This window comes from Zootoca vivipara, chromosome 6, assembly GCF_965207765.1.
Source record: "Zootoca vivipara chromosome 6, rZooViv2.hap1.1, whole genome shotgun sequence".
Classification (NCBI taxonomy): Eukaryota; Metazoa; Chordata; class Lepidosauria; order Squamata; family Lacertidae; genus Zootoca; species Zootoca vivipara.
The window spans coordinates 1046531-1059744 of record NC_142589.1 but is presented as its reverse complement, the minus strand read 5'-3'; the positions used below and the strand labels follow the sequence as shown (position 1 = coordinate 1059744).

At 43.9% G+C, this 13214-nt stretch overlaps 1 protein-coding gene across 3 annotated transcripts in view; it reads left to right on the top strand.

Moving 5' to 3' along the window:
* IKBKB (inhibitor of nuclear factor kappa B kinase subunit beta) overlaps positions 1 to 11358 on the top strand; it is a 36842-nt gene extending 25484 nt beyond the window's left edge. Inside the window, exons 15-21 of one of the 3 annotated variants that reach the window (XM_088671378.1) lie at positions 1882 to 1991; positions 5823 to 5872; positions 6605 to 6704; positions 6879 to 7026; positions 7927 to 7970; positions 10688 to 10778; positions 11116 to 11358. In XM_088671378.1, coding sequence (XP_088527504.1) covers positions 1882 to 1991; positions 5823 to 5872; positions 6605 to 6704; positions 6879 to 7026; positions 7927 to 7970; positions 10688 to 10778; positions 11116 to 11187 — 615 coding nt within the window. In that variant the 3' untranslated portion in view covers positions 11188 to 11358. Of the gene's footprint in view, positions 1 to 1881; positions 1992 to 5822; positions 5873 to 6604; positions 6705 to 6878; positions 7027 to 7842; positions 7971 to 10687; positions 10986 to 11115 lie in introns of those variants that run through there. The other 2 variants (XM_035117149.3, XM_035117148.3) reach the window with 2 other exon arrangements.
* The last annotated feature ends 1856 nt before the right edge of the window (positions 11359 to 13214 follow it).

Here is a 13214-nt window from a genome sequence, read left to right as displayed (position 1 = left end):
AACAGCTAGAGTTGTGTGGTCACAGGGGGAGAGAGGATAAGAGGATCCCGTAACAATAAACAATAACAAGTACTTGAGAGCAGAGGTGGGCAGAGGCTTGCTCTCTATGAGTCATTTGCAGTAAATCAGAACGCATTTCTGACTCTGTCAGAAGCAGCAAAATGACTCTCTCCTACCGGTCCTAAATTATACTGCTGAAATGAAAACCTTTTGAGGCAAGCAGCTTGGATATGAAAATAGCTTGGGGAGGGGCTGGAGCTCAATAGTAGCGGATCTCTTTTGCATGCCAAAGGTTCAGATTCAATCTCGAATAGCATCTCTGGATAGGGCTGGCAGAGAACCCTGTCCCAAACCCTCAAGAGTCACTGCCAGCCACAGTGGAGACTGAGCTCCATCCTGTTCTGGAACATACAGTAAATTCCTGAGCTAAGAGTTCTCTTCATTGTGCATCCTTTGCATCAGGTTCTGGTTGGTGGATCTTGGTGTTCTACTAAAAAGCGAAGTGGATCCCCAAGCCTGATGTTTCCCTACACCTGCTTTAAAATGTTCCAAGTATTTTTTTTTTTTAAAAAAACCTTGTCTTGGTGATCCTTGTACCAGCCCTTTAATACTATGGGCTAGTATTACACCCATATTTTTGACGGAGAGCTAAAGCTGAGAGTGAGGGCTTACCAAAGGCCACTTAGTAGGACTGTGTTACAGAGCTTATTAGTCTCCAAGTGACTTAACAAGGAAAGCAATGAATAAACTGTGATAATTATCTGTTAAAAAATGAGCAATATAAAAATGTAACTCTTTCAGCCAAACCTCTTAAAATAATGATTAGAACTAGTTCAGTCACATCCCCCAAGCTCCTGGAGTTTGGCTAGGTCTTTTTATGGGCCATTGTGATGGTTGTGATGGCTTTACTGTAATGTATTCTTTTTGGCTCTTTTTTTGTAAGTTATTTAGAGAGACTTTTAAAACAAAGAGTGAAGTCCAAATAATAATAATAATAATAATCACAATCACAATTAAAACTGATCTGGCTAAAAAGATATCCAACAGCAATAAGACCTTAAACAACATTCAAAAGCATGAGCCTGGCATCTTAAAGATGTTACTGTGGAGGCCAGATGAGCCTCTTTGCAGAGGGCAAGCCGTAAGAGGGAGGCCAGAATTCAAATTTCCTTCTTGTCAGCACCTGCTGTGCTTTTGCAAGAGGAGCACACAGGTGAGAAGTACTAGGTTTGAAACTCGGAGTTCTTGACTCTTAGGTGCTAGAATTATGCCAATACCATTGTCTTTCTTGCTGGCTTCAGAGGTAGAACTTCAAGTATTGTCAAAAGGCTCTGGAAATTATACCTTCCAGTGTGTTGTCCAAAAACTAACAGTGTGGCAACAAAATATCTGTATATTTGTTTGTTTTACTTGGTTGGTTGGCTTTGAAATTTGTTTCCCCTGGATGGATCTTAGGCAGCCTTCACTAATCTGGCACCCTCCAGATGTTTTGGACTACAATTCCCATCAACCCCCAATAGCATGGCTGGGGCTGACGGCAGTTGTAGTCTAAAATATCTGGAGAGTGCCAGGTTGGTGAAGGTTGGTGCTCTTGAGGAATCCACAGGTGGGCTCAAGACTGCAAACACCTCACAACACCAGCTCTGGCTGTGTATTTTGAGTCGATGGCAGCAGGCAGAGCGCAGGTGCCTGGTATTAAAAGGGCATTTCCTCCAGCCTCCTTGGGCATGATACCACTGTCTCATTGCCAGCCTGGGATTGTTTAAGACTGGAAAGAGTTGGGTTACCTGCAGCCTAAGCTACTGGAAATAATGTCTTGCAACATGACCAAACCATTCCTGGTTTGCTGTCCTTTCCTTGTCCCCTCCTCTGCCTCCCAAGGAGGAGGAAGTTGAGCAGCTGGTGAAGAAGACGATGGCCCTACAGACAGACATTGTGGACCTGCAGAGAATCCCACAGGGCCCGAAACAAGGGAGCTCTTTGGATGCCCTGTAAGTAGTTGCTTGTAGTGCCTTCGGTTGTTTTAGCCCGTTCCTAAATACCATTCTCTCCCGTATCCATCATCCTGGGGCAGCATAAAATCACCTCCTTTGTTTGATAGTCATGTACCCTGGGAAGAGGTCAGGTATGCATGTGTAACACATCAAACATGATAGTTTTTATTTGGGCTGCCCTATATTTATATCTTATAGCAAAATTTCAGCTTAAACTGAAGAAAGTAGGAAAAACCACTGGGCCAGTAAGATACAATCTAAATCAAATCCCTTATGAATACACAGTGGAAGTGAGGAACAGGTTTAAGGATTTAGATTTGGTGGACAGAGTGCCTGAAGAACTATGGATGGAGGCTCGTAACATTATACAGGAGGCAGCAACGAAAACCATCCCAAGGAAAAGGAAATGCAAGAAAGCAAAATGGCTGTCCAACGAGGCCTTACAAATAGCGGGGGAGAGGAGGCAAGCAAAATGCAAGGGAGATAGGGAAAGATACAGGAAACTGAATGCAGATTTCCAAAAAACAGCAAGGAGAGACAAGAGGGCCTTTTTAAACAAGCAATGCAAAGAAATAGAGGAAAACAACAGAATGGGGAAAACCAGAGATCTGTTCAAGAAAATTGGAGATATGAAAGGAACATTTAGGAACATTTCGTACAAAGATTACCATAATAAAGGACAAAAGTGGTAAGGACCTAACAGAAGCAGAAGACATCAAGAAGAGGTGGCAAGAATACACAGAGGAATTATACCAGAAAGATATGGAGGTCTCGTACACCCCAGGTAGTGTGGTTGCTGACCTTGAGCCAGACATCTTGGAGAGTGAAGTCAAATGGGCCTTAGAAAGCACTGCTAATAACAAGGCCAGTGGAAGTGATGATATTCCAGCTGAACTATTTAAAATTTTAAAAGATGATGCTGTCAAGGTGCTACACCCAATATGCCAGCAAGTTTGGAAAACTCAGCAATGGCCAGAGGATTGGAGAAGATCAGTCTACATCCCAATTCCAAAGAAGGGCAGTGCCAAAGAATGCTCCAACTACCGCACAATTGTGCTCATTTCACACGCTAGCAAGGTTATGCTTAAAATTCTACAAGGCAGGCTCAGGCAGTATGTAGACCGAGAACTCCCAGAAGTGCAAGCTGGATTTCGAAGGGGCAGAGGAACCAGAGACCAAATAGCAAACATGCGCTGGATTATGGAGAAAGCTAGAGAGTTCCAGAAAAATGTCTACTTCTGCTTCATTGACTATGCAAAAGCCTTTGACTGTGTCGACCACAGCAAACTATGGCAAGTTCTTAAAGAAATGGGAGTGCCTGATCACCTCATCTGTCTCCTTAGAAATCTCTACGTGGGACAAGAAGCTACAGTTAGAACTGGATATGGAACAACTGATTGGTTCAAAATTGGAAAAGGAGTACGACAAGGTTGTATATTGTCTCCCTGCTTATTTAACTTATATGCAGAATTCATCATGCGAAAGGCTGGACTGGATGAATCCCAAGCTGGAATTAAGATTGCCGGAAGAAATATCAACAACCTCAGGTATGCAGATGACACAACCTTGATGGCAGAAAGTGAGGAGGAATTAAAGAACCTTTTAATGAGAGTGAAAGAGGAGAGCGCAAAATATGGTCTGAAGCTCAACATCAAAAAAACCAAGATCATGGCCACTGGTCCCATCACCTCCTGGCAAATAGAAGGGGAAGAAATGGAGTTAGTGAGGGATTTTACTTTCTTGGGCTCGTTGATCACTGCAGATGGTGACAGCAGTCACGAAATTAAAAGACGCCTGCTTCTTGGGAGAAAAGCAATGACAAACCTAGACAGCATCTTAAAAAGCAGAGACATCACCTTGCCTACAAAGTTCCGTATAGTTAAAGCTATGGTTTTCCCAGTACTGATGTATGGAAGTGAGAGCTGGACCATAAAGAAGGCTGATCGTCGAAGAATTGACACTTTTGAATTATGGTGCTGGAGGAGACTCTTGAGAGTCCCATGGACTGCAAGAAGATCAAACCTATCCATTCTTCAGGAAATCAGCCCTGAGTGCTCCCTGGAAGGACAGATCGTGAAGCTGAGGCTCCAATACTTTGGCCACCTCATGAGAAGAAAAGACTCCCTGGAAAAGACCCTGATGTTGGGAAAGATTGAGGGCACAAGGAGAAGGGGACGACAGAGGATGAGATGGTTGGACAGTGTTCTCGAAGCTACGGACATGAGTTTGACCAAACTGCGGGAGGCAGTGCAAGACAGGAGTGCCTGGCGTGCTATGGTCCATGGGGTCACAAAGAGTCGGACAAGACTAAACGACTAAACAACAAACAATATTTAAAGGACAGTATCGGAGACCTCGAATGTTAGGCACACCTAAGGCATGAATCCAGTGGCACAACACTTAAATATACCTATAAATAAAAAATCTAATTTTAGGTTTTTTGGTGCTTACCTTTCTCTAGGTTGCACTTATAGCCAACCCAGCCAGGTTTGATTCAGCCCCACAAGCAAATGTTTATCCTGCCCCTCAAGACTCCACCAATTTTGTCAGTGATGGCAGAAAAGAAAAAAATTAAGGTAGACACCGTGCTGGAGTGGGTGGCACAGCTTAAACCTCTCTGTTCTGCCCAGTAGCCTGATGAATATGGGAGGCAAATTGCCCCTTTCCCTGCCATCAGAGCAGCCATTTGATGAGCTGGGAGGGGCAATCACTTTTGCCTCCTCATCTGATCCACAGGGATCAGCAGATGGGGGGGGAGGGTTGTGTGCCCTGCAAATGCGGGTGGTGTCCACGCCAACTGCTGTCATGTGGCCCAAAGGTTATCCACCCCAACACACAACATAGCCAGGTTAAAAAGTCTGGTGCAAGGCATCCAAATCTGGAAGGCCACAGGCTGGGGGAGGCTAATTTAATTTCTAGGCCATTGTAGACATTCAGCAGAGTCTCACCTGAACTCTACCATTTCAGGCTTCAGATGGGTAAAACCTCCATGCACCAAAAAACCAGCAACAGCGTATCATGAAGAAGACTGGCCATAACTTTTCTTCTTGCCTCGTCTTTCTAGTTGTGTGTGTGCAGGGGGAGCAGTCATAGAGAACCCTCTGGTCACTTGGAGTGGCAGTGTTAAGGGATAGGTTTTCCACTTTATTCTAAGAAATGTATAGCTGAACCTTGTGCTGGCTAAGGAAATTTGCATTTTAGATTAAGAATCTTCTGGGTCTTGTTAATCCTTGGGATTAAAGCTAAACTGGCAAATGAACAGCAGGTCTGTATTTACTCCACTGAGAGGCTGCGAGATCATATGGCACAGAATTTGAGTTGCTCCTTGTCCCCCCCCCCTCTCCATCTCCATACTGAAGAGTGCCATTGTCAATACAGAGTACTAGAAAAGGGGGGGCAGGAGAGGCACTGAGGAAAATCATGTCAAAAGAAAGGCTGGTGTAGTTATGTTGTTAGTATTCTGTTTGTTCTTTTAAGTTGTTGTTAAATGATTTTTTATAGTAATTTTATTTTGTAAATAATTTAAACAAGTGGAGCATTGAACTGTAGCCAAATGGGATTTACGGGAGAGAAAGGCAAGCTGTACAGGGGATATGCTCATTGCTACTTAAAATTGCTTTACCAATTGTAATGTATGTAAGTCCCTAGGATTCTCACTTCTTACAGAAGGGTAACAGGCTAAGAGAGCGATTTTTGCCCAAAGCCATGCAGGAGGTCTTGAACCATGCTGAGCACTCAGTTGGTCTGGAGTTGGAGTTGGGTGGGGTGGGCTTGCTTCTTACACTCACAAGTGCTGGAGAAAAATTGTCTTTCCTGTTTCTTTTATAGAGAGGGACAAGCAAAGGACTTGTACCAGAGACTGAGAGAAAAGCCAAGAGGTAAAAAAAGCCTTTGTAGCATAGGATACTGCAGCATGATCTGTTCCAAAGGAAACTGACTACAGCTGAGCACAGGAGAGGAATTGCTGCAAGACCATGTGCTAGCACTGCTTTCTCATCTCGCCATTTCCCCTACCTTGTGCTCCTTGACAGTGCTGTGGAGATAGATGCATGCTTAAAATCAGTTCTTTTAGCATCAACATCCCCCACCCGTCTCCTTTGAGACTTCTGTAGTACAAAACATTACACAGAATAGTGTGTTACTAGTAATGCGAAGATTGTTACCTCTTAGCATGCTTTTGCCCCACTTTTTTGTGGACATGATGAGGGATGAATTCTAAAGAGCAGTGACTTGCGTTCTGGCAACCACTTCAATAGCATTTGGTATTCCATTCACATCTCACTCTGCTGAACTAGCTGCTATCAATTGGCTCCAAGTTTTACTGAGCAATGTTGAAGAATGCCACCAAATATGTAGCAGTGATTTTAATCTGCATTAGTGGCAGTGATGCCAAATCCAGAGAGGAGTATTCATTTATACTAGAATAGATCCAATCTTGCTGAAGCTGTTGAAGGGTTTTAATTCCTTTGCCTGTTGCCCAACCTCTAGCATCCCAACAGTCACAGCAATGGGGGCTGTTTCCTTCCTTGTGTCTTTTAGGAGCTCTCTTGCCCCTGCCCCCACCATCCTCTGCCTAACATACCACTTGATTCTGCATACTTTTTGTCTAGACCAAAGGACTGGTGGAGACAGTCAAGAAGTCGTGAGGCTACTTCTGCAAGCAATCCAGACCTTTGAAAAGAAAGTCGGCCTCCTTTATGCTCAGCTCAGGTAGGACTCCCAAAGACCCACTGTAGTGAGGTTGTCCTGGTTACTGGGGATAAAGTTGAATACTGTTTAGTGGAACTCTGCCATTGTCCCACACCTCTCTGAGTTCTCTCCCCCCCACCCTTGTGCTAGTACAGCTGATGACACATGACTAGAAGGCTATCTCATTCTTTACAGTAAAACAGTTGTCTGCAAGCAAAAGGCACTGGAGTTATTTCCTAAAGTGGATGAGGTGATGAGCCTGATGAATGAGGATGAGAAAATGGTTGTTGTGCTTCAGGATAAACGGCAGAAAGAGCTGTGGAACCTGTTGAAAATTGCCTGTGTGAGTAAAGTGGAAGATATTTTTCTGGTTAGGAACATCAGATTTTTCTCCATCTGGCGAAGATCAAGTAGCATTAACTGTGCCCACAGCTCCCTCCCAATTCTCAAAATCTTCGGAGAACCCTTTCCCCATCTTCTTGTCTGCTAAGAAACCAGTGGGCTGCACAAATTCTGAGGAGGGCTCTAGGCCACTTGCCAGACTTGTTGGGCCTCACATTAACTTAGTGTATAACCTAGAGCATGCCCCGTCCTTTCCTGTTGCTACACCCTGCATTGTGAACTTTGTATTACTGATATTCTTCAGGGATCCTGACAGCTGTTTGAAAATCACTGGCAGCAATGCCTTTAAATGAAAATAGTGTATTTCTTCATTTTGTATGTAGAAAGCTTAATAATAATAATAATAAATAATAAATAATAATAATAATTTATTATTTATACCCCGCCCATCTGGCTGGGTTTCCCCAGCCACTCTGGGCGGCTTCCAACAAAATATTGAAATACAATAGTCTGTTAAACATTAAAAGACAGGTGTCTTCTAAAAGTCTGGTAGTTGTTTTTCTCTTTGACATCTGGTGAGAGGGCGTTCCACAGGACAGGTGCCACTACCGAGAAGGCCCTCTGCCTGGTTCCCTGTAACTTGGCTTCTTGCAGCGAGGGAACTGCCAGAAGGCCCTCGGCGCTGGATCTCAGTGTCCGGGCTGAACAATGGGGGTGGAGATGCTCCTTCAGGTATACTGGACCGAGGCCATTTAGGGCTTTAAAGGTCAGCACCAACACTTTGAATTGTTGAATCTGTGTTCTTCCTCTCCTGCAGAGCAAGGTGCGTGGGCCTGTCAGTGGGAGCCCAGACAGCATAAGCGCATCACGCCTTAGTAATCCCGGTCAACTCTCATTGCAGGTTCCAGCCCTGCACAGTAATCTACAGGATCCTGGGATTAAAAGGTAATATTTAAGGCAATGGTTTGCTCTCATAGTTATTGGTTACCTCTGCTCTGGTCTTCAGTAGGTGGTTTGGGAGCACTAGTGTGTCATGGCCTGATCCGGGGGGGCGGGGTCATAACAAGGGCAGCAGCACCATGCAAATATATGGTAGAAGAGTAAGAATTGGTTCCCAACTGCATGTTTGGATTAAAAGTGTTTACCAGTACTCGGTCTGAAAAGATTGAAGGTACTTGTTCTGCATTACCCTTTTTTGTCTGCAGTTAGTTGAACTGGGTAATACTTTCCCTTGCTGTTTGAGAAACCAGAAAAGTAAAAGATACATACCCGTGTTTCTCCGAAAATAAGACACTGTCTTATATTTATTTTTCCTCAAAAAACACACACTATGGCATATTTTCAGGGGATGTCTTATTCTTTCCTCCTCCTGCCATGACCGGCATTGCTGCTGCACCTCTCACTATGTCTTATTTTCGGGGTATGGCTTATATTCCTTGAATGCTTAAAAATACTCCTGCGGCTTATTTTATGGCTACGTCTTATTTTCGGAGAAACAGGGTACTACAACCACAAATTGGGCTTATGGAAGCTCCTCCTTAATTTGTTCCTGGGTTAGGTAGATAACCCAGGTGGCGCTGTGGTTAAACCACTGAGCCTAGGGCTTGCTGATCAGAAGGTCAGCGGTTCGAATCCCTGTGACGGGGTGAGCTCCCGTTGCTCGGTCCCAGCTCCTGCCAACCTAGCAGTTCGAAAGCACGTCAAAAATGCAAGTAGATAAATAGGAACCGCTACAGCGGGAAGGTAAACGGCGTTTCCATGTGCTGCTCTGGTTTGCCAGAAGCGGCTTTGTCATGCTGGCCACATGACCTGGAAGCTATACGCCGGCTCCCTCGGCCAATAATGCGAGATGAGCGTGCAACCCCAGAGTCGGTCATGACTGGACCTAATGGTCAGGGGTCCCTTTACCTTTACCTAGGTAGATACATGTTGAACACTTTTAATATCTTGGTATGGTGGTGGTTACCCTGCAGGAAAAGGAAATGTGTAATTCTGCCAATCTTTGCCATTAGGCATCTGCTTTTATTTTGCTTTCTAACAGTGCTTGTTTAGATGTAGGCAGAACCCAAACAGTCTGGACATGGTCTCACACCACAGAATGCAGGGTCATGAGACACTGGAGGAAGAACTTCACAACAGCAGTTTCTCCTTTCACAATTCAGTACTAATGTGTATAATTTAATATTACATTATTTGTACTTTTGCCTTTTAATACATGAAGGTGCCATATAGGGTCAGACAACTGGTCTGTCTAGTCCAGCATTGTCTACTCTGACTAGCAGCAGTGTTACAATATCTCAGGGAGAGGCAACTCCTGTCACCTGCAACTCTTTTAAACCTGGGATCCCGGTAATTGAATCTGGAACTCTCTGCATGCAAAACATGCTTTACCATTGAACTGTGACATCACAGAATCCAATATCAAGTTTCTTACGACCACCCCAAAAAGCACTTCATTCAGTTTGGCATACAATCCCTACTTCAGTTACTATGCTTTAGTTCTCTTCAAAAAGGTGTGAGGAAGAGTTTATATGTAGTTCCAATATAAAGGAACAGAGTTGAGCAAAGCCAGAAGTGGAAAAGGTCTCGGAATACATCAACCAACTTGGTGAAGAAGAAAAGCTGTCCAGCTGAGCCATTGGCAGAGATTCCCAGTGCTTGAAAGGAACAGCAGGCTATCCAGCACTCCCAAATGCCATCATAGCAGCTTCAGTCGATTTGTGTCCATGCTTTTAAAGAACCAGCAGACATACACATCTCTCACTGCTTCACTTGAATTAGTACATGCTAGAGCAGGCACCCCCAAACTGCGGCCCTCCAAATGTTTTGGCCTACAACTCCCATGATCCCTAGCTAACAGGACCAGTGTTTGGGGAAGATGGGAATTGTAGTCCAAAACATCTGGAGGGCCGAAGTTTGGGGATGCCTGTACTAGAGTATGCAGTGAATATCTGCCTAGAACACCTTAATATTGACTCTTAAAACCAGTGCCAGTTTTCAAGAGAGGAGCCTTGCCCTTATGATTCAAGAGGCCTGCTGTGAAAGATGCATGGAGATTCAGAAGCACATGCATAGACTATGTCATCTTACAAATGTGTCTAAAGTTCCTGTGTTGCATTTTTGTATGTTACATATGTGCTGTAACCTGTAGGCAATACTCGTCACAGGTCACCTTGACACCAGTGATGGATACTCATGACAGAAGAAAGGTGTGTGACTAGTAGTATGCTTGGTTGGAGCTGGCTGACTTCACAAGGAAATACTCTACTGGCTTCCGATACACGTTCTCAAAGACAAACAGATTCATTCCTCTGTTCAGCATTGCAATGTACATGCTTTTTTTTCAAGCAAGGAATGAATTATTTTTAAAGCATGCACTGTATCACTAGTTACCCTTTTTATTATCTGTTCTCAGATTCAGCCAAAAGAAGCATGCTTTACACTTCATTTGAAGAGCACCCCTTTAGTGACACAGCAAACTGAGGGCAGTTAAAGCAGTTTGTGATTCACTTTTTAAATACAAAACAACAAAAATAGGTTCCCACTAGCCTAATGAAGGCATGAAGCAGCTCTGCTAATCCTGGCGAAAGTATGCATTGATGAAAAAATGGACCTCCTTTATGCCAGTTCCTTTTATTGTGATACTCTGATTTGTTTCTTAGTGAGGAATTGCTGGTGGAATCTCGAAGTCTCTGCAGTCAGCTAGAGAATGTGATGCACCACACAATGAAGGATCAAGAGCATAGCTTTATGGTAACATCTCACGTTTTCTGTTGTCAAGTGACTGGGGCGAGGGGAGGGGAGAGACTGATGCTTTACCAGTACAGTCCCTGCAGGTCAGTTTGACAGTGGGTGGCATTGCCCCTCTCTCCGACACCTGATGTTAGATGGTTGACAGGTAGGTGGCCTTCCCCATATGATAGCACCAATAACTTGTTTCTAGCCAGTGAGAAAGCACTCTTATTTAGACTAGCTTATAGTCACACAAGAGAGGATTTAACCTGAGGTGAAAAATACTTTGGAGGGAATTGGACAGGAAGCCACAGTTTTTATGAGTGAGGTGTCTCAATAAGCACTTGTTTTGTTTTAGGCTCTGGACTGGAGTTGGTTGAAACTTCAAGAGGAAGAAAGAGGAAAAGGCCTAGAACAAACCCAGATGTGAAAAGGGCACTATTAAACCACTTAAAAGCTAACATTTTAAAACTTGGTAGCCTGCTATGAACAAGGCTGCTATCTTTGTTGAGAAATCTATGCCTATTGCCCACTGACTGATTGTATTCATTTTTTTTACCCTTAATCATATGTATATATAAAATATACTGTTTCTGTACTATGTTTGAGTGTAAATTCTCTCCAGACCTCCCTAAAGCATAAATTGCCTACTCTAACCACTTCCCACTATTAAACCTCTGACTTGGAAGCAAACTTAGAAGTGCCAGTTTTAGAAATAGCATTCATGCAGGATATGGGTCAGTATCTACTATTACAGATAAGGATAGCAATTCAGGGAGGCTTACCTCTTCCACTTGTATCGTAAGTTGGTCTCTGCAATTAGCTTTCAACTTAATGGTCACCAGGTAGGGGTAACCACCTTTGTTCCAGTGATGCTACCTTCAAAGGACCCCAAACCTTGCAAGTTGTACAGTACCCAGTGCAAGCAGAGGCAATGCCAGGTCTAGCTTAGGCAATAAAGTCCAAGCAGCTAAGGCAGGTTATGTGGTTTGACATGCAGCTACAAACATACTGGCTTAAAAGCCTAAGGACCATGTAACTTAGGAGTAACCAGTGTGGTGCCTGCTAGCAGCTGCTGGACTTAAAATCCACAGCTTTGCCAGAGGTTGGATTGAGGGATGTTGTTCAGCAGCATCTGGGGAGCACCATGTTGGCTGTATCTACCGTCTCCTGTGAAATGCATTGCCTTGAAGAACAAAGCTGGTAGGATCACAGTGTTTGGATGGGGTCACGCTGATCATAATGAGAAAGATAATAACAAGATGGCCTTTCCAAGGACAAAATTATGTTCTTTCCTGCACTTAACAAGGCAGATGTGTTAGGCCCTCATTTTTCCATAGCCAAAGTATCCTTCTGACTGAAGCATCTGAAGGGGTTCGCAACTCAAGGATGGACTAAAGTTAAGATCTGGAGCACTGGCTCTTTAGACCTTGGCATTCATTGCCCAAGCTATAATTCCAAAATATTCCTAAATTAAATAGCTCAGCAGATTCTCACAAGATTGTAGAGATGTGACAAGTGTTAGAGATGCACTCTGACTGAACTGGGCTTAAAGTATCTTATACACACTTCCACTCTCAACACTCCCATCTAGAATACTGTGTCAAATCCAGTTACAAGAAAGCAGAACTAATTCTGGTGGTGCTGCTTCACTGGCCTTGAAGGACTTGGGTTGCAAAACTACTATGATCAACCTGACCAAGTCTCTGTCCAAAGCTATGAATGTTCTCCCAAAACATTCATCTCTCAGGCAATGCAGGTTTTGCTTCAGCCATGCTGCAGTGGGTGAAGCACTCTACCCCAATACTTATTGATGCTAGAAAGCCCTAGCTAGGTTTTCGGGGGAAGGGATTTCAATGCCTCATCTGAAGCGCTGTTGGAGTTTTGCATTCCATATTGCTGCACAAGAACTCAATCAAGATCTTGAAAAGAACTTCAGACCAGGCAAACACTGAACCAATCAAGTAAATTTCCTCTCAAGTTGCTGCCCTGGGAATACTTGTTCTTAGTTGTCATAACATTGGCCAGACAAATTTCAGCCCTTGTTGTATGTCAGTGCTGACTAAACTAATCTTTCCTGCACCCTGAAGGTCAAAACTTTGCTTCATATTCCTCAGGAGTATCTAGATTGTGTCCAATGCTACACACGCAGAGTTCCACTAATGGAACAGGACTGCCCCTTCCTCTCTCCACACACCCTCAAAACCTGCTCCAATCTTCTGGAATGGATTTTGAGAGTACGGGAAGGGGCGAGTTTTGTTGTGCAAGCAGGTCTGCTGCACTTGGGAAACAGCAGCACTGGATATGACCCCATGTCCCTATCCTTTTGTCTAAAGCACATAGGCACCAAAGAGAACTGATGGCATACTTGACTTTGGTAAACATAATCAGTTGAGTACTCGCCTCCCCAAAGGCACCCCTAGTCTCGTTAAAAAAGAAAATGGCAGAAAGACTAGC